This window comes from Leptonotus elevatus, chromosome 8 (assembly GCF_054856555.1).
Source record: "Leptonotus elevatus isolate MCC_2025b chromosome 8, RoL_Lele_1.0, whole genome shotgun sequence".
Taxonomy (NCBI): domain Eukaryota; kingdom Metazoa; phylum Chordata; class Actinopteri; order Syngnathiformes; family Syngnathidae; genus Leptonotus; species Leptonotus elevatus.
In genome coordinates this window covers 19,811,793-19,838,139 of record NC_141246.1, presented here as the reverse complement: position 1 = coordinate 19,838,139, position 26,347 = coordinate 19,811,793, and the positions used below count along the sequence as shown (strand labels likewise).

The 26,347-nt window shown below is 38.0% G+C and overlaps 2 protein-coding genes across 2 annotated transcripts in view; both read left to right on the top strand.

Annotated features, from left to right (window-relative positions):
- The first annotated feature begins 16 nt into the window (after nucleotides 1-16).
- On the top strand, nucleotides 17-12,740 carry LOC147170159 (sodium channel and clathrin linker 1-like). The gene is made up of 22 exons (XM_086083324.1): nucleotides 17-280; nucleotides 458-505; nucleotides 663-730; nucleotides 900-952; nucleotides 1,106-1,178; nucleotides 1,326-1,381; nucleotides 2,268-2,403; nucleotides 3,049-3,171; nucleotides 3,322-3,387; nucleotides 3,685-3,755; nucleotides 3,933-4,023; nucleotides 4,473-4,564; nucleotides 4,718-4,895; nucleotides 5,265-5,363; nucleotides 7,000-7,071; nucleotides 7,215-7,289; nucleotides 7,431-7,573; nucleotides 7,726-7,918; nucleotides 8,012-8,208; nucleotides 8,795-8,873; nucleotides 9,311-9,406; nucleotides 9,616-12,740. The coding sequence occupies exons 2-22, from the start codon at nucleotides 472-474 to the stop codon at nucleotides 9,673-9,675; spliced, it is 2,055 nt and encodes a 684-aa protein (XP_085939450.1). The 5' UTR covers nucleotides 17-280; nucleotides 458-471; the 3' UTR covers nucleotides 9,676-12,740.
- Nucleotides 12,741-12,942: 202 nt separating this feature from the next.
- dnah6 (dynein, axonemal, heavy chain 6) overlaps nucleotides 12,943-26,347 on the top strand; it is a 67,488-nt gene continuing 54,083 nt past the window's right edge. The window contains exons 1-29 of the mRNA XM_086082837.1: nucleotides 12,943-12,994; nucleotides 13,688-13,760; nucleotides 14,241-14,305; nucleotides 14,752-14,934; nucleotides 15,995-16,351; nucleotides 17,459-17,593; nucleotides 17,700-17,778; nucleotides 17,865-17,937; nucleotides 18,011-18,197; nucleotides 18,289-18,390; nucleotides 18,486-18,593; nucleotides 18,697-18,777; nucleotides 20,104-20,224; nucleotides 20,361-20,512; nucleotides 20,625-20,777; nucleotides 21,403-21,651; nucleotides 21,763-21,891; nucleotides 22,150-22,263; nucleotides 22,372-22,515; nucleotides 22,621-22,773; nucleotides 22,927-22,977; nucleotides 23,136-23,228; nucleotides 23,313-23,432; nucleotides 23,896-24,076; nucleotides 24,168-24,264; nucleotides 24,937-25,162; nucleotides 25,241-25,405; nucleotides 25,903-26,013; nucleotides 26,099-26,224. Coding sequence (XP_085938963.1) covers nucleotides 13,703-13,760; nucleotides 14,241-14,305; nucleotides 14,752-14,934; nucleotides 15,995-16,351; nucleotides 17,459-17,593; nucleotides 17,700-17,778; nucleotides 17,865-17,937; nucleotides 18,011-18,197; nucleotides 18,289-18,390; nucleotides 18,486-18,593; nucleotides 18,697-18,777; nucleotides 20,104-20,224; nucleotides 20,361-20,512; nucleotides 20,625-20,777; nucleotides 21,403-21,651; nucleotides 21,763-21,891; nucleotides 22,150-22,263; nucleotides 22,372-22,515; nucleotides 22,621-22,773; nucleotides 22,927-22,977; nucleotides 23,136-23,228; nucleotides 23,313-23,432; nucleotides 23,896-24,076; nucleotides 24,168-24,264; nucleotides 24,937-25,162; nucleotides 25,241-25,405; nucleotides 25,903-26,013; nucleotides 26,099-26,224 — 3,813 coding nt within the window. The 5' untranslated portion in view covers nucleotides 12,943-12,994; nucleotides 13,688-13,702. The remainder of the gene's footprint in view (nucleotides 12,995-13,687; nucleotides 13,761-14,240; nucleotides 14,306-14,751; nucleotides 14,935-15,994; nucleotides 16,352-17,458; nucleotides 17,594-17,699; nucleotides 17,779-17,864; nucleotides 17,938-18,010; nucleotides 18,198-18,288; nucleotides 18,391-18,485; nucleotides 18,594-18,696; nucleotides 18,778-20,103; nucleotides 20,225-20,360; nucleotides 20,513-20,624; nucleotides 20,778-21,402; nucleotides 21,652-21,762; nucleotides 21,892-22,149; nucleotides 22,264-22,371; nucleotides 22,516-22,620; nucleotides 22,774-22,926; nucleotides 22,978-23,135; nucleotides 23,229-23,312; nucleotides 23,433-23,895; nucleotides 24,077-24,167; nucleotides 24,265-24,936; nucleotides 25,163-25,240; nucleotides 25,406-25,902; nucleotides 26,014-26,098; nucleotides 26,225-26,347) is intronic.

Below are 26,347 nucleotides of genomic sequence, written 5' to 3'. Positions count from 1 at the left end.
GCAAGTTGTACATATCGGAACAATTTAACAGTGTACAGCTTATCTGCCATTGGCTGCTGTTTGTTGTCTTCAAAACGGACGGCGCAACGCGAATATTCAAGTAATGCGCTCAGGTTTATTATTAATAACAATTGTCAGGCGTAAACTATACAAGTGAATTATTTGCCACCTCTTTAACTAGCGAATGTATAGCTTGTTTGAAACAGCTGAGCTGACCCAGTACTAGCGGGCATTAGCTTGCTTCCTGTGTGCATCTACTGGAAAAGAAGCAGTAACTAAGGTCAGTCTTCTCTCTCTCTCGGTACGTTTGGTACAGCCTTTATTCACAGTTGATAAATTGATAGTTTGTTGTAATGGCAGCAATGCTTCTCGTATGATAGAAACATAAGCAACGCTGATGTTGTTCCTGCGTCCGTTAGACGCGCTAGCATGATGTTTTGAATTTGCCTCCGTCTAGGCTGCACTAGCAACATGGAAGCAGAGGTCGAATTTCTTCGTGATCAAGGTAAGGGAAACTGCAAATAAGTAAAATGCTGAGTTTATACTAGCTAAATTCGGCTCCATACCGTTGACCTACACGATACCATGCACCAAGAAGACATACTCATTGGCAAAATTCACTGGATGAGAATTGAATCTGTGCACAAAGTTTGTGTTCTCAGTTCGCAGGCTAAATTATTCTCTCAGCCAGTATCAGCGTGAGGAGCATGCACGCACCAAACCATCTCAGGTACAGAGTTCCTATCATTAATAGTTCCTTTTATAGATTCTATATATAGTTAATAATGTTGGTGGCTCAAGTTAGGGGAAAACTGGTGTGTTGAGGAGAGATGTCATGATGTGCTGAAGTGCTTGAATTCGTTTTGAATGGCATGTGACAGCAAACATTTCCTTTTCAGGCTGAAGAGGAAAAGAAGACTGAGTTTGATGCTCCCTGGCTCTCCAATAAGAGGTCTAACACAACATTCATGTTGTCTTATTGTAAATTTTAGATTCAATTTAAAAACAAAGCTCCATGGAACTTTGTGTGTTGAGTTGTATCATATGATGGTTTGAAAGTGCTCTTCAAAAAATAATTATTTAAGATTATTTGTCTGTATTACAGTATAATGGCTCCGCTGATAGCAGAGTATGATCGGCACATTGATGAAATGTCTCAACAACTGCAGAAATATCAGGTGAGCTTTAGTCTTAATTATTTTATTTTTTATTTTAAAAAAAATGTCACTGCTCATCTAAAAAAAAATTCTTGTTAAAATAGTATTTTTTTTTTCTTGTTTCCATTAGCATACTTTGGCTTCATGCATGTCTATTCATATCCACAGGCGTCCATGACAGATGTCAAAGAAAAGTTGGAGACTGTTGTCCAGGAAAATGAAAGGTATCTGGGATCTTTTGGTGCCTGATATTGGTTTTAAGCAATTAGGCATGGGCCGATTGCCGGTTTGACAGTTTACCGTGGTTTTAAAAAGTCAAGGTTTTTATAACAGCTAATACTGGCTACCACCGGTAATGAGCTCTAATTTCTGACAGAGCGTCAGCTGCCACATAGAAGACGGGGTCAAGTTAAATCCTTCCCATTCAAATAAATAAATATCTGAGTCTGCATGAGACACAGGTGCATTCAAAGGTCACTTACACCGTAGGACATTTCAAACTCAGAAGAAAACTCCATCAAGCCATTAAACGTTAAAAAGTTCATATATAAACAATGTGGGCTTTCTAATAATCTAGACACATGTTAACTTGTCATGATTTGCTTTTATCTGAAAATGTTTTCAATATGTAATCGTTTAAAATAATATGTAAGAAATTACCTGTTTTGCCAGCCACTATTTTAATTTCCACAGTAAAATTTATTACAGATATTCTAACTTGGGTCACTGCCAATCTTGAACTTAATATAAAACCATGGTATGCCAGTTACATGAGACTACTATTCATCAGCCTGCATAGTCATGCTGTATACACCTAAAAAATATATTTCTTAAAGTTGGTAGCACCGGTGCCACCGGTGGAAAGGTTAGTTTAGATTGCTCTCTTCTGAAATGATTTATCTTGGTCTTGATTATTTGTAGTTTTTTTTTTTGCCTTCCAAAATCCTGGCAGTTAAACAGTGGTCTATGTGTGTGTACTTCATATTCTAACATTCCTGCAAAACTGCAGTCATGTAAAGGCTGCATTTTAGTGTTGAATGTTGTTTGACACCGATTACTGATTGTGTGTGGTTAGTAAATGTTTCAATATTATTTCCACCTTCCTGGCAGGCTGCACGCAGAACTGAGGGAATCGGTTGAAAAGCAGCTTCAGTCAACCTCAAAGACTTCTGGGGAGGAGATGAGCACAGTGGAGGAAGAAACAGTGGTTAAAAACCTCCAAGAACAAATCAAGCTGTCGGAACAGGTCTTAATACTTTCATATGTGATTACTTCCTGTTTTGACGAGCAGCAGATATGTTTTGCTTGTTTTTGAAACATTTTTTAACCTTTATTTAACCTGGTAACAATGGTTGAGAACTAATTCTCATTTACAAACCTGACATGGACAGGAAGCCCCAAAAGGAACACATACAACACAATACACAAACATATGAATACAACAATGAACAAAGCACAACATAAGTATAAAACAAAAGAAGAGAAGGACACGTGTGCTTATATTAACAGGTGTCAACTATAATTTCCTGGATCTTGTTTTTGAACAAAGACACTGTCGTCGGACAAATGAGTTTCTGATATGTTTGGATTTGAAGTAAGCGTTTGAGGTTGCAGTTGATGTTGAGTATATGCAGCTCTATGGTATGCGTGTTAGTACAGGAGAGCACTCCTGCTGGAGACGCCATCATTCTGCTGGGCTACCTTCCATAAGCTGCAGCCCACGTGACCCGACTCCAGATAGGCAGAAGAAGATGGATGAATGGATGGATGAAGTACATTTTTAATGGAAAATCACTGTCATTCTATTATTTATAGTGTTGTTTGGTTTGTGTATGACCCTTTCCCATCACATGTACTGATAGCTTTGAATGTGTTGTGTGTATTTAAATAGGAGCGGATGCAGGCCATGGAGTTGTGGCAGACAGCAGCACTTGAGCTTGATCGCCTCCAGGAGTTCTACCATAAGAGCCTCACTGATCGGCAGAGTGCCGATACTAACAAACAGCAGCTCAAGGTACTCAGCATACAGTGACTTTCACTGGCAATGTGTCTGGTACTTTCCTACTTGGAGTAAATATTGTAGTACTAGTTAAGATAATTGAGCGTTTATGAACTTGTCTGATTAAAATCATATGGCAATAACAAACTGTTTCTCTTGGCACAGGATCAAATTGTGGTTACCCATCAGCACACACACCAACTCCAAGTGGCCAATCAGGAACTACAATTGGTATGTAATGTGTGCAAAATGATAATACATAATAACTTTAACTTCATGTTTAATAGCTCTCGCATCTGTGCACCTGCATACAAACAAACATTAATAACATATGGCGAATTGACTAGAGTCGAATGAAGATACAAGAGTAATACTATACTTGTCGGATGTATTTTTAATGAGAGGACAAAGCCAGGGATCTCACGTGAGAACAGTTGTAAAGTAGCAAGTCTCAGTTTGTTTTGAGTCATAGGGTGCCAAAGAATAATGCTACACAAATGGCAAACTTGTGTCTCTTGTCACACACAGACCAATCAGCAGCTACTACAAACGGTGACAGCGCAGAGTACAGAGATGGAGGGGTTACGCAGCCAGCTCAGGTAACTAAATAACTTTTGGATTTACAATAGCTGTCACCAAAGGCAATCCTCTACAATTGCATTCTGTCAAAGGTTGCAGGATCCAGCAACACCAATGTCTATGTTGTAGTTTCCTAAGTGGGGATAATGATTAATAGCAACTATTGACTGAAATATTCTCTGGATCGTATGTTGTAGAACGACCAAAGGCGATTTGGGCACAGCCACAACCAAAGTGGAAGAAATGAATAAACAGCTCCAGTTAGTTCAGCACCAGTTGAAGAGACAGGTGAGCAAATGAATATTTTAGAAAATGATAACTTACTCGTGAGTAGAATTTCTGAAGCAACTGATTTTTTGTTTGTTTGTTTGTTTGTTTTCATTACAGCATGTGTAGTGTTTAAACATTTTGCCCACATTCAGTAATTTAGACTTTTTGGCATATGTTTTGACATTACGTACTCTAATATACAGTATGTCCCTGAGTTGTCATGGCTGAAGGAAAGGACATTATCTATCTGCTCATATAGTTACAATAGTTTCTACAAGATATTCTAGTGTGTGTCTCAATCAGTCTGAACCCTTTAATGTTTAGCAGTTAACAGAAAAATGAAAATAACTCATTTTTGACCGGAAGAAAGGAAACTCTCTGCTTAGAGCTTAGGCTGTTGCTTTGAGACCAAGACGGATAGATGGCGAGCCTGCTGTAAATATCATGCAAATACTGCATATATTCAGGAGGAAGAGCTCGTTGAGGCTCGCAGGCGAGAGGAAACGGCAGAAAAACAAATTCAACAGCTTCAGTCAACAATCAGTCAGAAAGAGACCAGGTGAGCACAGAAGAACTGTAGCTTCACTTGACATAACTCATTCCCTAGACTCGCTTTATTATTTGAGAATTTCTACTACAGTACACTGTATTCATTGTAGAGGCCATTTGTGCAGTTCACAATCAATGTCTTATTTTTTTTACATTTGCTGAGGCTCAAAACGACATCCCAGGAGGCAGAAGATGTTCGAGGAGAGCAAACTATGTGGGAGCAAATGTCAGGGAACCTGAAGGCCCGATGCACTACCTTAGAAAAAGAGAAATATGATGCTCTGGACAAAGTTCGAGAGAGTGTGCAAATGGCCGAGGAGGCAATCCTGCAGAAGAATGAGGTAACTCGTACTCTTCCATCGCCACCAAGAATGGTGGCATTGTTTTTATTTGTCTGTTTTACAACCCTGGCTATCCACTGGATTCATTCATCTCTACCATCCCAGAGAATTTTCATGAACACAGGAGTTGGTCCCCTTCTCACCATTTCCATATTTTCTGTGCGCTAACAATTTAATATACAATTACTGTTTTTATGGCATTCTGTGTGTATAATAATTATACTGTCATTTTGTGATTGTAACTGCAAAGTACAAACCGTAGCTATGTTTGTGTACCATACCACCAAGTACGCATGCATGTATTTGGTGAAAACATATTCGTGGAAAATTTCGGTCTTCACATCAATGCTATGTGCTTATTTTCCTTAGGCTGTATTAAGAGAGAAACAGATGACGGAGGAGCTTGAAAAAACAAAGAAGGTCATTCCACAGCTGATTGACGATGCTGCTGTGCGCACCAGAAAAGAGGTAAGGGTATCTCTAAATGGTTACTGAAGCAAAACTACAGTGGGATTATTTCTGCAGACATTTATGTAATGTACTCACATTTAAACCCCTCATTTAGCCAACCTCTTTTTCTCTCCTCTGTCTCGTCAGATAAATGGTGATTGATTCTCTATATCTGCTTGATGGATTAAAACAAAGCCTAACCCACAAACAAATCAAATAAATGCCTTTGTTGCATCAAACTGGTTAATCCTGCAAAAGTTTTGTGTGCCTAAATCACTCGAACCATCAATCGGGTTTATGAGAAAAACAACGTTGAGGACTGAAACCTGGATGCAATTGGATTTTTATCCCCAGGGTCATTAAAAATCAAATAGAGGGGCTCATGCAAAAAAATCGAGGCAGGTTTCAAAGATTATCCACCAATCAGTTGTTTAGACTGTTTTTCTCCTGAAATCTCCTACATGCACATTATGTCTGTGCTATGGTTATAGTAAATATACACATACACTCATACATGAAATAAACAATTGTGGAACTAACTCTAAAAATGGTAAGATTGGGAACATAAATGCTAGAAATAGTAGTAGCAGAAAGGTAATATGATATTTGACATATTTTGTTACTACTTTATGCAAAATTCGAACCACTGTAGCACCACTGCCCTGAATTTGATAGGACAGCTTCACTTTGACTGTAAAAAGTAGAGCTCACTCAAATAGAGCCCCATAGTGTGACGTCACGTTTGTGCGCCGCCCATGCTGGAGCACAAGCCTCTGACTGTAAATTCCAGGCAGACGTGATGAATGTGCCATATTATATTTAGTGACACAATTTTCAGGTATTCAAGTAATTTTGAACAAAAAGTTAACGATTTAAACATAGTTATCGCAACACTTTAACTCAGGCTTGATCTCTGCTGGGGAATGTGTTGTAAATGTGCGGTCTGTTTTTTTAGCAGCTAACAAGTTAAGATAGCGTGAATTCCAGACTTCGATATACAGCAAGACGAGTATATCCGGATACAAACGATTTAATGAATGACAATTTACACCATTGGTGTCAAACTCCGGTCCAGGAGGGCCGCTGTCCTGCAAGTTTTGGATGATTCCATTCTCCAACACAGCTGATATATAATCAGCTCATCAGCAAGCTCTGCATAAGCCTGATACTGATCCTGCTGATTGGAATCAGCTTGTGTTGGAAGAGGGAAACCTCCAAAACCTGCAGGACTGCGGCCCTCGAGGACGGGAGTTTGACACCTATGATTTACACCATGAAAGTAGTGATCGACGTACTGTTTCAACCAAAAACAACAACATACCTTAAGCTTCCACTTCCACTTTGCCCTCCAACCAACTAAATTTTTTGTTGCTAGCGGCTCCAAACAGCTGGTTCCAATGAGTCGCAGCAATGTAGTGTCCTACTAGGGACGTTTTTTGCGACACTTGACATATTTCCCACCTTTTAACGAAAATGCTTGCTGAAAATCAAGTTCTCTCCATATTTCCCTTATGGGGGGGGCTATTGCCTTTAATATAGAACATTTGGAATAGAATTAATCTATTTTGTACAATACAATTTACTGTTTGCTCATGAGTTCCAATCATACAATACATGCTGTATTGGAGCTGAATGCCACATTTATGTTAAACAGGTGGATAGTATACGCAAGCAGTGCAATGTTGAACTCCGTCGTCTGGCTGAGGAGCTGTCTTTATTGCAACTGGTAAGAGTCCAACTCACAAACAGAAATATGTTTCCAAATTACCTTAACTCACAGTCACACTTTACTACTCTACTTATCCAGTCTGTAACTCCTACAACCTGATTGTTTCACTTAACTTGTTTACCCTCCCCACCTTTTTGCAGGAGTATGCGGAAAAAGAATCTCAGTATGAGAGGTCTAAGCGAGAGCGAAACGCTTTAGAGGAAGAACTGGAAAAGGTATATTTTTGCATTGAAGATTATGCTGAAGGCAGACCCACATTTCTTACTGTGTTTAATTATGTTTGAGGCCTTCATGATCCGCCATCATCATCAACAATGAGGGTGAGGTTTTTGTTGTTGTTGTTTGGGGGGATTTAGGTGGTTAAGGAGGGTCGGACAGAACCAGAGCTTGGAAAATTTGATGCCCTTCATCAGAGGTGTCTCAATGCAGAGAGGATGAAAGATGAAATAAGCATCACTTTACAAAGTACACAAAGCAAACTTAAAAAAATGGAAATGGGGTAAGTCACTTGTGATAGTTACTTTCTGTGGTTAATAACTTGCTGTAATCCACAGGACAGTTACTCAACCAGATTCCTTCTGATTCTCTAGTTGTACAGCACTTTGTCCAATTATTCTCTGCCATCTTTCCATATTTGTATGATCTATATAGCTACAATGAAGAATTGTCCCGCAGTCAGGAAGAAGTGCAGCGGCTGAAAGGTTACTTGGCTGCAGCAAGAGAAGACTGTGTCAAAATCAGTGACGAGCGACTCCAAATGCAACAGGAGAACTTTCAGATACGCAGGGAGATGGAGGAACTGCGCAAGGCCTCTTTGCTTGTCCAAAAGAAGGCCAAACAACAGGTAAGGGAAAAGAAAAGAAAGGTCGCCCAAGTATGCCCTTGAATTGCGGTGAATAATGATGTATGTATTTGTACCTCACCTGTCTTTTTCCAGGTGTCACAAATGGAGCAAGAGTACAGCCTAAAAGAGAAGTCTCTCAGTGCACAGATGAGTGACCTGGAGGAGAGTAGTCGCAACTCAAGTGCTGATCTGATGCGACTTCTCACTGCACAGACCAAAAGTATTCAGCGCTGGAAAGACGAGGGGAAGAACATGGCCCAAGCCTTTGAAATCAAAATCAAAAATATGAAGTAAGAAATGAAGATTGAGCTCACCTTAGAATTGATGCCTGACTACTAATATGCATATTGATGCCATCGGACCGAATCCTTGTACCTCCAAAATAATCGCTTTTCAGGACACTCCCAAAAAGGGCACGTTTGTTCAAATGTTAACATTACATCATCAAAGAGAAGAAGCCATTGTCAACGCTTGTCAATAATTTGTATAAGAAAACAAAACAGCGCACATACACTTGTGGACTGACCAATAGTCTAGATTTCTATCTTTCTATCCAACCTGTTTTCCATGTCTCTCTCAGCCAACACAGCTGAGGATCGTTATCAGGTGTCATGCATGCATAGCTGGTCAATTAACTGATCATTTGAGGCACTTGTGTTGGATGTTGGAGACATGGAAAACAGGCTGGATAAGGGTACTTGAGGACCATGGTTGAGAACCACTGCTATAGGAGCGTTACGGTAGTTAAAACTAAAGAAGGGCTCTTCTTGAAGTTCTTCTTAGTCATGAAAGAACTTCAGTAAGATCTATCGCTGGAATCTATTGGTTATCGTTTCAATTCTGTGAAGTGTCTTGACAGTTTCTTTTGTCTTTCAGGGCGGAGCTCAATCAGCACAAGCAGCGGTCACATGAGTTAGAGCTCCAGCTCGGAAATAACCTCAAAATGAATGAAGAGGTGTGTGAAACACAAATAATGTTAATTTGGAGTCAAAAGTATCACATGTTGTAGGCTATCCTATATAAACACAGTTTAACCCTTGACTTGCGTTTTTACTGTAAACCTCAGCTTCATGGGGCATCTTAAATTGCTGAATTGAATCTTCAAGACGCGACTTGTCATATGATATGCTCTCTGACCTGATAGGCACACCTGTATAATCAAACGATATCCGACAGTAGTATAGCAAATCAGCTTTTTTTTCGGTTAATATGCTCAAAGGTATTTATTTTATAATGTGCATGTCTACTTGTATGTCTTTGGATTAATAGCAGACAGTACTGAGGGATAAAAAAGTTGGTAAACTTTTTCTGCTTGCATGTGTTGTAACATCCAAAACCTCTTCCACTTCTTGATGTCGTGTCATATAAGTGTGTAATATTGTGTTTGTGCAGTATGAGAGACAGCTAGTAGAGTATCAAGAGAAGGCCAGTCGCCTTCAAAGACGACTGACTGATGTTGAGCAACGCGCAACTACTGCTTCACAACAGGTACAACTGATGTTATGCACATGGTAGTCATGGTGACGTACTGTAATGCGATACTCCGATTTTACCCACACGACCACTTCTTCAATACTGTGGTTGCGCAGGTATGAAGGAGTTGGGGCCTACATGTGTGTCCTTGTTTTTGTTTCCAGCAGCATGTCAGATCATGTTTTTGTGTGAATAATGTAATTTTATCTTTTTTCCCCCCACAGATTACAGTTATGGCATCCAAGCAACGAAAAACGTACTTTTGTGAGCCAAAGCATGAATAACGACACTTTTTACACATCTGTTGGAACTGTGATGGCTATCGTGTGTAAATATTGTTGATATGATGTTGAATTTAGCAAGTGGCTTAAGGTATGGTCAATTCCTAGGTTACTTAAACCTTTTCAGCTCGAGACACTAAGTAGCAATGTGGTTCCTTTCCATATCCTAAACTTACACACAAATATGTACAGTATGTATTGACATCAACACATACACCCTAATTAATGGATGATAGAGAGCACAACTGATCAATTTATAATCAATGTTATTTTTTTATATATTTTCTTATATATATATATATATATATATATATATATACAGTGCTGCTCAAAAGTTTGTGAACCTCTTGAGAAATTTGGACTTTCCAATTGTTTCTACCTGATTTTGTTGTTCAATCTGAACCATTACATTTTATATGAAATAACAGGTGTAGGTTTAGCAATTCAATGCATTTTTCTTTTTTAAATCAATTGTGTAGTCAAAACCTAATTAAAAAGAGTTTTTGGTCAATTCATGTAGGTGCAAAAGTAAGTGAACCCTGAGCTGCATTGCTTAAAACAAGCAGTCAAGTAGGATCAGGTAGGACAAATTGGTAGCTAAACTAACCACTGAAATGGACCAATGAAACGAGAGAGGTTTAGCAAAGAAATTGTGCATCACTGACTGACACAGAGACAAAACCAAGTCACTTTAGTCTTACCCAGGGGAACCCATACAGGTAAGTCATGCTGAGAGGAATAAAAATCTCAGGGAACCTCAGGAAGTGGGTAGTGACAGCACATCTGTCTGGGGAAAGCTATAAAGTCATCTTTTTTTTTAACCATAATTCCACTGTGAAGCAGATCATCTGCAACTAGAGAACACTGAAAATTACTACAATCCAAAGTGGATGTCCTTCTAAAATATCAGCAAGACAAATGATAATTCAGGTGAAAGCCAACCTGTGCATCACATGGAGGGATTTGCAGACCACTTTTGCTGCATCTGGGACACGTGCATGCTTCAACAATCAGAAGAAAAGTCAATCGACAAGGCTTTCATGCAAGGCTTGCTCGGTAGAAGCCTCTGCCCACAAAAAAGATCAAAGCTGCCCATCTCAACTTTGACAGCGAGTACCTGGACAACACTGAAGCTTTTTGGAAGACCCTTCTGTGGACAGATGAGTCCAAAATTGAACTGTTTGGTCACAACTAAAACTCGTGTTTGGTGAAAAGTCAACACTGCATACCAGCAAAATAACCTTCTCCCTAGAGTGAAGCAGGGTGGTGAGAATGTTAAATTCTGGGCTGGCTTTTCATCCTCAGGACCTGGACAACTCCACATAATCCAGAGAATCATGAATTCAGAGGAATATTGTGAAATCCTTGATCATAACCTGAAGCCGTTCTTTGTGAAATTACAGCCTGGTGGAAGATGGATCATGCAACATGACAATAATCCAAAGCATTCCAGCAATGTAACCAAGGAATGGCTAAAGAACAACAAGATTCATGTTCTGGATGTGCCCAGTTAAAATCCTGATTTAAATTATTTCAAGATACTGTGGCGGGACCTGAAGCGGGCAGTTTATGCTAGACGCCCATCCAACCTCTCTCAATTGGCTGCGTTTTGCAAGGAAGAGTGGCAAAAATCCCCCAAAGTAGATGTGAAAGACTGATAAGTCACTAAAGAACGTGTTTGGATGAAGTTCTCATTGCAAAAGGAGGTGCAATGTCCGATTAAGTGAGAGGTTTACATACTTTTGCACCCACCCAAGTTTTTCTTAAATCAACAACTTTTGTTCAAGAATGAATGACAGTATTATCATTTTTTATATATATATATATATATATATATATATATATATATATATATATATATAAATAAATAAATAAATAAATAAATAAAGTTAGCTTCACGCTTGCAAAATGAAGCAGTTCACAAAATAAAAATAAATAATAATCTTATGTACACAAAATTTGATCCATCACGGTGAACACACACTATTAGTGGCAGTGTGGCACCCACTGGAATAGGGGGCAGTTTAAGCGCCCGCAGAGCAGTTCAGTATATGGGTCTTGCTCAAGGACACTGCAGCCATGTGTCTACTAAGGGATGGTCTTGAACCGGGTTACAGTATGTGATGATCCTAACCGCTTACATTATGTAACTTGTTCTATACATTTGTATATATGTTTAATAGCAAGTTAGTTAGTTGTTTTTAATGCAAATCTAATGTTTTATAAACTAATATTTAAATGGAAAAAAGAGATGCACTTGTTTTATTTGTATAGATTTTTTTGATCTGCAGTATTTTAATTTATTAAATTGTAAGTTTTGTATACATTTTTCCGGAAACGTGCCCATTGAACAATGGACACAATGAACACATTGATGACCTCACTGAACCCTCTCATTATCAGTGTCCATTTTAGAATGGGGGCGATTAGTCTAATTTGTTACTGCGATCCAGGCAGATTACTTGACTTTGTTCAGTAGTTGCCAACCTTTTTTGCTTGTGAAACCCCAAACCTTTTTGTCATACCATTTCCATGAGTTCTCCCCTGACTCATATGTGTTGATGATTCTCCAAAAGTAGAAGATCATAGCTGATTATTAAATGATAATCTCTTTAATTAGCTTCCTTAATTTGAACATTTAATTCTTAGACGTCTACGCTTTTTTTCTCCTCCAAATGAAACAAAAATAAATATGTTGCCTTGAAAATAAGTAATATAATGAATGAACAGGCATTTAAACTTTAAATATGAGGAACTAAACACAGGAATAGTATTCAGACCTACTGCAGCAATTGTACTTGCTTACATACGGCTGTTATGATTATTTAGCTGCGGCTGTGCCACAGGTTATTGATCTTGAAAATAAATTATTAAACGATTATTTAAAAAAAAAAAGTGCCCCTACAATGTGCTCCCATACTCTTGTTGGGAAACACTGACCTTGGTGATCAAAATTAAATGTCGCCCCACTTATTCTGAGGTGACTAATTTAGCATATCTTTGTTATGCTGTATTATTTTGCACTGGAATTGTATACAATTGACAATAAACTTGTATTTTTTACTAAATCTGTGTGTCTGTTTAATTTATAAATCAGTACCAGATTTAACACAAGTCCTACATAAGTACAGAGTGAGTATACTTTTATCGTTTCTGCAAGTGGCTGGAGACTGGAAAAGGGGGTCTTGTTCATATATTTACTGCGGCCTGGGTTGTCTGCAAGGCATATTAGGAAAACCTTAAGTTGCTAGGAGACTATATACGTGAGCTGCTGGAACAACGCTGACGCGATACTTGACGTTTTGTACGTATTTTGGAAAAGGTAGGCTGAAGTAACGCTGATTTCTTACGTAATGGCCCGATAAAGCAGTGTTCACGATCAATTATGACTTAAACGTATATTTATTTGTATTGAAAATAAATAATTGTTGAACACTCATCGTTTTAAGTTCTTGATAATTGAAAAAGCAAGTGTGATTCCAAGCCATGCAATAGCTTTGCCTCCCCGTAAAAATGTTTGTTTTATGCTTCGTGATGGATATTTTTATCCTGTGGAAGCGGTAGATTTGAGAATTTAATAAGCACGTTACCATGACAACAAATCATAAAACAAGTATGCTACAGGAAGTACAGGACCCTGGTTTCAACATCATAGCAGCATTTTCGCACACGTCGAGTGTAAATAAATAATACAATTAGAAGTCTTAAATTACTCCCGTTGCTTTGCTTTAACTACAACGCAGTGAAAGCTGAATTCGGCACCAGTCGTCAAAGGTTTCCACTCGCCAACATCCACGTAACACTCTTGATTACTTCATTGGCTCGTTATCCGCGCGTGTAACGTTCCATGACTGATGTCATTGGTATTTGCATCTGTGATGTGCGCACAATCGCACACTTTAGTGTCCATGAATGGCCATTATTGATAATGCACGAAATTTGCTACGGGATGCAATCATTATAAATTAAGAGTTATGTGAATTATATGAATACTATCCTCCAATCCATCGCACAGGACTTTTGAACTAAAATGGCATCGACATCTAAAAGTTCCTCGTCTGGACACAGCGAGGAGGAGGAGTGCATGGGTAACAACAAACAATATATATACTTCTTTATTATTTGGATGCATACACATGTGTATTTACTGAAGATCAAATTTAAGAACTATATGTATAATTGGACTTTTACAAATGCAATAATGTTCAATTTCGACCCCTACAGAAATGTATTGCCAGTTTTGTTATAATTTGGTCTGTGGTTTGCATAACCCTGATATAAAATCTCCACAATAATCATACATGCATTGCTTAATGCACGTAATAATAGCTGATAATTATTTGTTGAACTTATTATTATTTTTATTTTATTATTTTCAATTCAGCAGCCTGCTCACATTGCATACAAAGTATGTGTACTGAGGTGGCCAGTATAGGCTATTGTTTTTGTTTTGTTTTAAAATATGTGTTTCATGTCTTGATTGTGAGCAGCAGCAAGCATGACCCACAAGGAGGATTTCAGTATTTTCTGATTACTGACACTCATTTCCACTTGACATCTTATTTCAGAGCTCGAGCTCCCACAGCAGCAAAGTCCCACCATGTTACCTCCACTCCACGAAAAAGGCACACAGGTATGAGGAAACCGATATTATGAGTTGACTGAAACTAGATAAACATTTCCAATGAGCATGTAGTTTATTTAATTATTTTCAGTGGTTGTTATTTTTATGGCGGCATGGTGGCTTAGTAGTAAGCACTTCTGCCTCAGAGGTTGTAGGTTCAAATCTGGGCTCTGGCCTCCCTGTGTGGAGTTTTCATGTATTCTCCATGCACAAAGATTAATTGTCATAGGTATGAATATGAGTATGAATTGTTGGTTGTCTGATTTTTGTGCCTTGTAATTGGCTGGCAACTGACCCAAAGTCAGCTGGGATAGGCTCCAGCACGCCCATGACCCCAGAGAGGATAAGCGGTACAGAGAATTAATTTATTGATGGAATTTTTATGGTGGACCTGCCTTAGCCTTCCTGTTGTTATACACCATTATTCTTTGCTGATGTCCTTTTTTTGTCCCAAGGCTTTGCTGAAGAGACGTGTTAAACGGAAACTGCCAATTGATGAGCACCTAAAATCCCAGGAAAGGAGGTATTTCCCAGGCTGGCATTCTCAGGCACCTTCTTCATCCCAAGAAACAGAGCCACCGCAGAGGCGCAGCATGCCATCGCCTGTAAAATTGCCTCCATTGCAATCTCGCTCCAAGGTCAGTGACACACATGAGTGTAAGGTAGAAGATGATAAACAATCACATAGGAACCCCCCCGTGTGGCAGAAATCGCTCAAAATTGTTGCATCAGAGTTTTAGCTTTGGTTTGATTTATCTACCGTAGGCTTTTACAATGACTATAGTGATCTTCCTGTCACTAAAGTATTTGAACTTTCACACGATGAATTGTGTGAGAAAATGCTTGTAGGTTTGATTTGAACACAACAGAGTGGCAGAAAGGAGGGTTGATTATTAAACGTACAACCTAACACACATGCACCCTGACTGTTGCATCTCTGATAGTTACAAAGGCCAAATCAGAGCCCTTCAGAAATGCCTGGTTTTACATAGAGTGTAAATAAACATGGATACTACTAAAGAGATCCATAAGTAAAATAACATTGAGTGTTTATGTGAAAATAGTGACAGTCATCCAAATAATAAGCTAATCCATGATTCTTTTTTTTTTTTGTACAGCTCCATGCATGTGTTGAAATTGAAATTAGTTCCTATGACAAATCATTTAGTCAACTTACCTCATTTGCTCCCAAAGACATATAAAAATGTTCTATTTTAAATATTGCCATGGTTCCAAAAACGTACAAAAAATTATGAAAGAACATACAGAAGGCTTTGATGCAGCGTCTGACCTGAAGAGGTCGCTTAAAGCAATGGTATTATTACAAAAAACGGCCAGCGGGTGGCAGCAGAGTATAAGAGATCAACCAGGGCCATGTTGCATCAAGTTATTTCACCCAGTGTTTTTAACAGGCTTGTGAATAATGATGAAACTATGAAAGAAGAGACTCTAATCTTACTTTTGGTAGATTCCATGTTTGTTTGTTTTTATAGCAATAGAATACAATATTCTGTGGGCCTTTCAAAACCAGTCAAAATCCAGTAAAACGGCTGGGAGCGAAGGAGGTTGCTTCAGTGAAAATGACTGGGATTGAATGAGCTAATAACAGATGTAGCAAACTGTTAATATTTTGAAAGTATTTCATGCTCCCTGTATTTTAGTTTTGTTTTTGCTCATGTGTTCTTTTCACTCTTTCAGAATCAACTCTCCCTAAATAAAGCATCAACTTGTTGTCCTGCAAAAAGACCATTTTCCCTTAAGAAAGATGCAAACCTAGAAACCCCCTCTGAAGTCCGAATTTTTGAACACAGCAAGGACGACTACACGATGGTTAGCAAAGATGGCGTACTGTCAACTTGTCGGGAAAACTTTGACTTTGTAAGCCTCGAGCGGTTTGAGGAGGAATATCAACTCCACCGCAAGCTGGTTCTCATCCCCTTCTTTGCTCGCTTCAAATTATTCAAACCTTTCTATACCTGGCATAAAAAAGTCTGTGCCAAGAAGATGCACGTGGCTCAAGAGGCTCTCAAGGATAAGTTGTTCATGATCAATCCGGTAAGTAGAGAAAATGTATTTGTAAGCTTGTCTGTAAAAAATAGTGGCTAGGAAAAGGATTTGATCCTTTTGGAATTTCATGGTTGATTGAATATTTGTCATAAATTGTGTTCTGATCTTCGTCAAAGTCAAGGCTATTGACTTTGGGGGGGGGGGGGGGGGGGTTGTCAATAAAGATATGAACGATTAAAACATTATTTAGACCAGTGGTTCTTAACTTGGGTATGATCGAACTCACGGTGTTCAGTCAGTCAGTCTCAGGGGTTTGCGGAGGTCAAGACACACACACCAACTCAAATGATTAATGATGATACGCCCTGCTTGGCCATCATTGGCTGCAGGTGATCAGGCTACATTGCTTGGCCTATCTGTGCTGCAGGGACTTTGGTGTGTTCAGTAATCGACTTGTATATTATATGTCGAGCAAAAAAGAGAAAGTGGTCTGACGAATATGAGCAATATGAATTGACATGTGTAAAGGAACGTATGGTGTTCCACAGGGTTCAATTCTGGGGCCTCTGCTGTTTTCATTGTGTCTGCTGCCCCATTTTAACAGTCATTGTTTTAAAATGTTGCATAAATCTAATGTTGAGTTGAATGATTGTAGTCAGTTGCATGTTTTGCGATGCCAGGTTAAGCAATTCTAGTTCTCTAAAGGAACACTTTCTTAAACGGCATGGAGATGGGGACTACAATAACAGAATGCTTTCGGGATTCAAGGTGAAGAGAGCCAGATTTGATGAAATGGCTGCTCACCATGTTCATTTTGTTCACCAGTAAACCCTAAACCTATGTCTTAAATTTGAAAAATAAAGAAAAAATCAATAAAGAACGGTTTGGTGAATGTGCGTATACGAAACTGGTGGGGTTCAGTACCTCCAACAAGGTTTAAAATCACTGATTTAGACACAATTTGTCAATTTCTTTGACTTACCTGAAGATCAGATCACATTTTATGACAAATCTATTCTGAAATTCATCCAATTCCAAAAGGTTGACATACTTTTTCTTGTCGCTGTATGTCACAATGTGTAAAGATGTGCTGAAAGTGGTCACTCTAGACTGGTTTTATATAATATAATGAAACTTATTTGTGTGTCTCCACAGGATTTAAGCCCGGCACTAGCAGACGTCTGGGAAATGTGTTATCAAATCAGAACAACAAACTTGTGTCAAATTGAGAAGAAGTTCACGTATACGCTCTATGAATTTCATGAAGCTCAGTTCACACAAGTTGAAGAGGTACAATTATTTATTCCTGAAAACACGAGTGTGGAATGTTTATGTGAGTGTTAGTGTTTTTGTTATTTGCATGATTTTTTTCCTCTGAATTGTTTGCTTTAATTAGGCACTGAGTGACCTGCAGAAGTTCCAAGACCTGGTCAAGGAAGTGACACTGTGTTCCTGTAGCAGCTTCCTGTCAGATCGTGTGTGCATTTTTATGGTCTTGAGATTTTAGTGCCCAAATGTATCGAGAAGTTTTTTGTTTTTGCCAATTTTCTGTTTGTTACAGATAGCGACAAGCTAAGTGAAATCCAAGTTCTATTGGGGATTAACAGGGGCTTCTTCTGCCGGCGCCTCAACTGGTAACTTTTCTTGTTTAGTTTTCTGTTTTGTTTGTTTGGCATCAACTCAGTCCATCCCTCTTGCATCTCACAGCTTCATCCGACTTGTTGACTATTTGGTGGTCAACACATTGCACACATTGTTTGTGAGTGCAGTGGACAAGCTGCTGGCTGTATTCAAAGAGCAGGTTAGTCAAACCCCCAGCCTTGATATCATTCAAACCTGGGGCCAGCAGCGGGAGGCTGAAAGCAACCCTCCTGATGAAAAGGTGGATAGAAAGGTAGGGCGTTGCCTCTTAACCACTACATCCACTCTTTTTTTTAAATTATGTATATCTATGTCAAAGATTTGTTACGTGTGTGTCTTAATAGGCTGGGGAGTCGGAATCTTCCCAAAGTAAACCAATGTTGATGAGTGAACTTGTGCTAGACACGGATGCTCTGTCCTACAGACCATCTGAGCAGAACTTCCAGGTTAAGGAAAAATCGTTTATTTTATACCAATTGACACTTAAACTCCCCCCAAAAAAAATATATATATATATATATATTTTTTTCCTTTCCAACAGGAGACTGTTGCAGAAATTATTGGGAAGTTTCAGAAGACTGTGTTGTCCGTTGGGACACTCACAGCAGATGAGGATTTTATTTTGCTGTTAAGTCACGAGTCTTTTCGGGTAAACAAATAACACTCAGCTGTGTTTAGTTCACTCTTTCTATATTTTGTACATATGTTTTACATACCACTCTTTGATTTCATATGTTTCTGTTAACTTTTAGAGTCAATATAGAGATGCTCCCAGTTTGGAATCGGTCATTGAAAATGATGGAGACATAAAAAGCATCTGTCAAAATATTAAGGTCAGTTACACTTCATACTAGGAAGTATTAGGAAGTGACACTCCCAATGACACTGCAAGAAGGACAATAGAAAATTTAAGAAAAAATATATAGTAAAATAAGAAAATTATTGCTTCAAAAAGGCAAAATTATCTGGCAACAGAACAAGAACATTTGACTTAAATTTACCTGTAAGATTTTTAGAAATAAGAAAATAATACTATGTTCATATCAACCACAGCAGTCTTAAAAATAGTATTTTTAGACTAAAAACAGCAATATTGACCTTTTCAAGCTGTAATAAATAAAATTGTTTTCTTAAAATACATAAGTATTTGTTTACTCTTGGCCAACATAGCCTGAGTGTCAAGCAGGGAAGTAACAGGTTGCATTTTTATTGTCTTTCTTTGGTATGACGCAGCCAGGGATTGAACCCACAACCTCCCAGTCTGAGGGTAGTACCACTAGACCACTGAGCTGGTATTGGAAAAAAGAAAAATTAGCTTAAAAAATATAACGAAACAAACCACTTAAAGGGCTATATTGCACTTTTGTCTGATTGGTTTTATACTTACATATTTTTTCCCATTTATCTTATTATTAGATTATACAAACCCCACAACCTCAGGGCCTTTGATGTTGGTTCGTAGTCATCTTAAAAAGTGGAAAATGTTCGTTTTAAGCCTCACAGTACTTAAAACTAGCGGTTAACGTTCAATGCCAAGACTGCTTGATCAAATAAGATAATTAACTCATTCACTGCCATAAATTCATAAAAAAAGAAAAAGATTATTAAAAATTAGGGGCAAGAGGCAATTTTTTTTAAAATTTGTAATTAATCACATGAATAGAAAAAGTTAAAATTATTTGTTGACGTTTATAGCCGTCAATGGCAGTGAATGAGTAAAAAAAAGAAGAAAAGAAAAAAAAATTGGGGCGTCAGGCGATGAAAGTTTTTAATTGTAATTGATCGCATGACTTTACTAGACTTAATCACAAATTTCATATCGGTTTTAAATGTACAATAAAAAAATTCTAGGTTTTCATACTCTTGTTAACAAAATTGGAAAAAAAAAGTTTAACTAATAGAAATAGTTAAAAAAAAAAATTTATGTTTATAGCCGTCACTGGCAGTGAATGCGTTAAGTAATAAGTATCTTAAAATAAGAATAATAATCTTGTCTGGCAATTTAATTTTAAGTAAAAAATAACTCGTCAAATCAAAATAAGCTAATTTAGGTTAAATTAAATTGAAATTATTTCTTACTTAAGATTTCAGTTTTTGCACTGAAGCATTATGAAGTAACACTCCCAATGACTTTGTGTGTGTGTGTGTTTTCCCCTTAGGAATCACTGCAGTTCACATTTGAAGCTGCACAAGTGTGTGCACGCATGTTTGAGCGTTTTCAGCTGTTTTACAAGGAGAACGAGGGTCTCGATTTGAATGCTCTACGACAAAAAGATCACGGTACAGGCTTACTGTTTATAGTACATGATTATCATTACTCATGTGAAGCGATTGATGCTGGCGCCTGGCACACGTGACAGGTTTTAATGCTTGGCTCATACCTTGCTTTTACTGTTAACTATACTTTGTTGAACAGGATTGGAGTTTTTTAGAACATCGCTTGACTTGTACCACCATGAGCATGAAGAAGCCGTGGCTCTCCAACCACAGAGACATCTTGGCCTCCTCCTTGTCGACAAAACAGAGATGAAAGAGAAGCTCATCTCTTCTCCCCTGCGCTGTCTGAAGGTCTCAATAGTGCACAATCATACTGTGCACCCAAACACAAAGACGATCATACTCTCTCATTGTTGGTGAATGGAGCAGTAATATACTAGTAACTTTCTGCTTTCTTTTATAGGTCATTAATGAGATACTGACGCAGCAGGCCAAACGGAAGCTGAAAGCTGTCATGGCCGAAGCTGGTGAAGCTCAATTTAAACTAGAACTCAGTCCCACTAATACAACCGAGTTAGCTAGCTACCTCACTTTCCTTGATGAGATACCAGAAAGGGTAAGATTTTTTAATTTCTGCATGGTAATTAATCTTAACTCATTCACTGCCATTGACGACTATAGACGTCAAAAATTCATTTGAACTATTTCTATTAGTTTAACATTTTTTTCCACTTTTGTTAACAAGAGTATGAAAAAAATATTGTACATTTAGACCAGATATAAAATTTGTGAATAATCATGAGTTAACTATTGAAGTCATGCGATTAATTACAATTAAAAAATGTAATCGCCTGACGCCCTAATTTTAATCATCTTTTCTTTTTTTGAAAAAATATTATTTTAAAAACGAAAAGAAAAGATTATTAAAAATGTGTTTTTTGAAAAAATATTATTTAAAAAAAGAAAAGAAAAGATTATTATAAATTAGGTCGTCAGGCGATTAACATTTGAATTAATTACATTACTTCAATAGTTAACTCATGATTAATCACAAATGTTATATCTGTTCTAAATGTACAATAACAACTTTTTTTTCCAGGTTTTCATACTCTTGTTAAAAGTGGATTTTTTTTTAAACTAACATAAGTAGTTCAAATGAATTGTTGACGTCTAAATTCTTCAATGGCAATGAATGAGTTAATTTGAAATTGTAAAGATGCTATATTTTTTTCTCCCCCCAGATGAAAGTGCTGGAGCAAGAACAGGAGACGGTGTGTCAGATGTACAATCTGATCAACATATCCTCACTTCCCATCACAGCAGATGATGTGGCCTTTGCCTCCATGGAGCCTTACATGAACTCATTACACAACATGATCAATGATGCAATGTTTGACAGGTACAAAGTGATGGATAAGTTTTCCAAGTCTCTGCAGGTAGACATAAAGGATCTGAACCAAAAAGTCAAGAAAATCAAGGAAAAGTCACAGGTATGTTGAGAAATTAGTTATTCTTAATTTTTTTTAATGTTGAGTACCTAAATTGGTTGCCAAGTTTGGATGAGATTCCCTGATACATTTATATCACGGATATATGCGTAGGATCCACAAATCCTTGAAGTCACTGCTGACTTTTCCCAAGTACGTCTTCTGCTTGGGGAGCTTCAGATTTCCATCGATGAGCTGCAAGGCCAGGCCTCAGCGTATACTTCTTACCAGAAACAATTCAAGGTAATGCACTCATTAGGGAAAACATATATATATATTACCCCTCCCCCGGCCCCCCTTATCTAATGGTGATGTTTGTATTACTTACAAAGTAAATATTTGGCTTTAATACCTTTCCTGAAGTTTTTTCTCTTGGGATTAAAATTTTCCATCATCTTTACCTTGGTGCTGAATTTGCTCTTCTTTTTTTTTCAAATATTGTTTACTGCTTCCTCTCCAATTGCCTGCCTAACGTCTTTCTGTGAATACTTTTAAATTTAGTTGGAGGTGACCAAATTTGATGACCTTGATGAACTCAAAGCAGAGTTTAGGCTGAAGAAGCTTCTTTGGGATTCCATGGGGGAATGGGACTTATTACAAGAAGGATGGCAACAGGTGAGGCACTCGCTCTCAAAATGTGTACAGCATGATCAAGATACTTCAAATGCGTCCTACCGTATTTCAACTCATCTTCACTTATTTGTCTGTGTGTTGCTTCTTCAGTGCACGCTAGAGAAACTGGACATGGAACAATTAAACTCCCATGTAAACAAATACACCAAGCACATCAACCAAATGGAGAAAGGCTTGCCACGTAATAATGTAGTGCCATGTCTTAAGGAAAAGGTTGAGATTATGAAACAGAGGGTGGGTGTGCAGTAAATAGCCTTCCATTACAATGTGGACTAATGAAGTACATTACTTCCTATTGATGAAGGGTAAGTTGACGATTGTGTCATGTTTTCTGTCCAGGTGCCTGTAATCACAGATTTGCGTAACCCATGTATGAAACCAGAACACTGGAGGACCCTGGAATCTGTTGTGGGCAGCGCATTGAGTGTGGAGCTCACTGTAGCGGTTATGGAGGAACTCAACGTATTCTCCTACGACACAGACATACAGGAGGTCTCCTCTAACTTCTCTTTGTTGTTCAGCCTCAACATTTTATGTCTGTATGATATATTTATTTCTGAAACATCCACACTAGGCTTTATTTAGCATATTTCGTTGTTCGATGTAACTGATATCCACTGAAGAAACAAACATTTTGAATTTTAGGTATCAGCACAGGCTTCAGGGGAATCATCAGTGGAGATCATTATTAATAAGGTTGGTGAATAGTTTTTCTTCTTCTTCTTCTTAGATTTTCATCGCCTTTCTTATTTTTCCATTTATCTATCTTTAAATGAGATGATGGTAATTATTAGTGAATGGTTTAGGGGTTATAATTTTGAGTCTTTGAAAGCGGCCCATTTCAATCACTGCAGGTTGAGGACGTGTGGTGGACCACTACTTTCACTCTTATGCAGCATGGTGACTCCAAAGAGGTCTTCATCTTGGGTGGCACAGATGATATACAAGTAAACAGGAAGTGCACATTCTCCTATAAATTATGTCAAATATGTTATAAGTTTTTAAAAATATAAATTTTTCCCCTTGTTGAGGTACTCTTGGATGACAGCATTATCAATGTGGGCACAGCAGCATCTTCTCGTTATGTTGCTCCTATCAAAGCCAGGGTGGACAAACTCCTGATTAGGCTGACCCGTTTCAACCAAACTCTGGTAAAGGCTTTGGTTGTGTTATGTTTCGGTTTTGTAGGGGTTGGATTTTGTTTATTATGGGTATGTTTGTTGTTTTTGTCTGTGGTTGGTGTTTGTCATGTGTTCCTGAGTGCTCCCCTTGTCTCGTTATGTCTGATAACGTCCACCTGTGTTTCTTCCCTTCCCAGTGTGTCTGACCAATCGGTGCCCTCAGCCTATCGTGTTCCCCAGGTGTGTCTCATTAGTGTTGTTGTATTTAGTCTGTTGTGTTTGTCCATTCTGGGTCGGTCCATTGTCGTTTCCAAGTTTTGTCGTTGCGCCCATGTCTTGCTAGTTCCTTGTTATGCCACTTGAGTTTGCTTTGATTTAGGACTTTTGTTGTTTTTTGTCGGCACGTTGTGCACCACCTTGTTTTGTTTAATTAATAAAACCCTTTTGTATAAATAATTTCACACATTTATTTCTACCTCCTCTTGCTGTACAGGATGAGTGGCTTACGTGCCAACGCAACTGGCTGTATTTAGAAAGTATTTTCTTGGCCCCAGACATTAAGAGGCAGCTTCCTGCTGAGTCTAAAATGTTTCTCAAAGTGGACAAGTCATGGAAGGCCATCATGGCTAAGGTAAAAAAGATGCCCAATGCACTCAAAGCTGCCACACAGCCTGGTAAGTAGCCATAAGTTAACACATGGGAATACGAATATGAAATCCACATTTAAGTACAGTCCACCTTCAAAGTTTACGCTATCCTACACAGATCTTTTGGAAACATTTCAAGAAAATAATGTTCTGTTGGACAAGATACAGAAGTGTCTTGAAGATTACCTGGAGTCCAAGAGAGTTATATTTCCTAGGTATGCACGAGTTTGGTTGGATATAAATTAGAAAATATATATAATTCATATTACTATGTATTTGTGCTTAATGTAATATGATTTATAGGGCTGGGTTTAAAAATTCAAATAATCAATATCGAATAGATTTTTCTTTTTGAGCCTGATATTGATTCGGAAAATCATGAATCGATTATTTTAATATATTTTCCCCATAAATTTATAAGAAAAGAGAATTTTAAAGGCCATTAATTGTATCTTACTGTTTTCTTGAAATTTACTGTTTAAATTAATTTTAAAGTATTTTCTTACATTTATAAAAGATCAGACTTATTGCACTTAAAGACAATTCAGAATATTTTAAATTTATATATTATTTATAATTGTTGAATTAAAATTACGAAATCATTTTCTTCTCATCCTTGCTGATGACAATGTTTGCTTTAAACTAAACCATTTAACCGCAAAATTTAGAATTGAGAATATAATGTTTGTGGAGTTTTTATCATGTCCTTGATATTTAAGAATAATTAATCAATATCTGATTGAGTTGAAGTGAATCGAATCGAACTGAACTCTTGTGAATCGAAATCAAATCGAATGAGGAAATTAGAATCGATACCCAGCCCTAATGATTTATGCTAGAAATATTTCATGTACCATACTTTGCAATGTTTCTTCTCTTTTTTACAGATTCTACTTCTTATCCAATGATGAGTTGCTTAAGATTTTGGCACAGACACGAAACCCCCAGGCAGTGCAACCTCACCTGAGAAAATGCTTTGACGCAATTACACACCTTGAGTTTGCCTTGGTGTCTGAGCAGTCAACTACTGGTCCACCTCAACTGGAGCCTGGAGAACAGGAGAAGGTCTACACTAAAGACATCTTGAATATGGTTTCCCCTGAAGGAGAGAAGGTCAGCTGTGGTTATGTTGAAGCCTGCCAGTCTGTTTTTGCCTTATATCACTGTTGTAACTTTTGTGCGCAAGTGTAGGTGGGTTTAACAAAAGGTCTGAAAGCAAGAGGCAATGTGGAAGATTGGCTTTGTAAGGTGGAGGAGGCCATGTTCAACTCACTGAAACAGCTCAGCAAAGCCTCCATAGCTGACTACCAAATCACGTCCAGGGAGGAATGGGTGGTGTCTGGGTATCCTTCTCAGGTATACACGCGCACACATTCTCACACACTTATACTCTTCATTTATTTATAGTGTTTTCCACTACTACACTTTTTATACCCAAACTTGAGAAGGCTTACTGGGCTTCTTAGAAAAGTCAGACACTGATCAAGCATACATTCAAACAAACATTGTTTGCTTCAGTTGTGCAAGTCATTACTAACGAAATACTGTCCTATTGGTAATCCATCAAATGTGACATTTTAGTCTTTTATCTGAATTATGAAAAGTTGTTTTCTGTTGTTCACTTCTATTTCTGTAGTCCTCTGTGGTATATCCTTCACAGTATTTCCTTGGGGGCATCATGATTTGCAGAGCCCACTTTCTCACAACCGTATTTATTGCATGCTGAAATGATCTCGATCGTATCAGTGTGTGTCCTTGGCAATGACAATCGTACCACCCCCTCTCTATCCTTCGCATCCTTTACTGCCTGTTATTTCTTCGCAACTTTTTTTTGTTTTTGTTTTTTTCATCAGGTGGTGCTGATCATTTCCCAGATGATGTGGTGCAGAGATATGGAAGCTTGTTTGGAGGGAAATCATGACCACTTTGCTGCCTTGCAGAAATTTGAATTCACCAACTTTGATGTAAATGGCAGTAGTTACTTTTACCTGTTTACTTTAAAAACTGACAACAAAATTGTCCAGTATTAAGTTCTCTTTTGTTTTTCAGAGGTTAAATTCTCTCGCAGCTTTGGTCAGAGGCAAACTACCTAATTTACACCGCAATATCATCACTGCCCTCATCACCATTGATGTGCATGCTCGTGATATTGTGACCGATTTAGTCGCACAGAAGGTAGAATACTGTGTGGCACACACACGACCAAGCATCTTACTTTTTATATTTGGCTTAGTTCACCTTTCATTTATGGCCATTGGCTTTTTGTAGCATTTAATGTATGAGGTTGAACATTAACTT

Excerpts from the sequence above, each read along its gene's own strand:
- LOC147170159 (XM_086083324.1), top strand. The coding sequence starts at position 472 with ATGGAAGCAGAGGTCGAATTTCTTCGTGATCAAG. Across the intron at positions 953-1,105 it reads CCCTGGCTCTCCAATAAGAG|TATAATGGCTCCGCTGATAG; the intron begins GTCTAACACAAC and ends TCTGTATTACAG. Across the intron at positions 5,364-6,999 it reads CTGTGCGCACCAGAAAAGAG|GTGGATAGTATACGCAAGCA; the intron begins GTAAGGGTATCT and ends TATGTTAAACAG.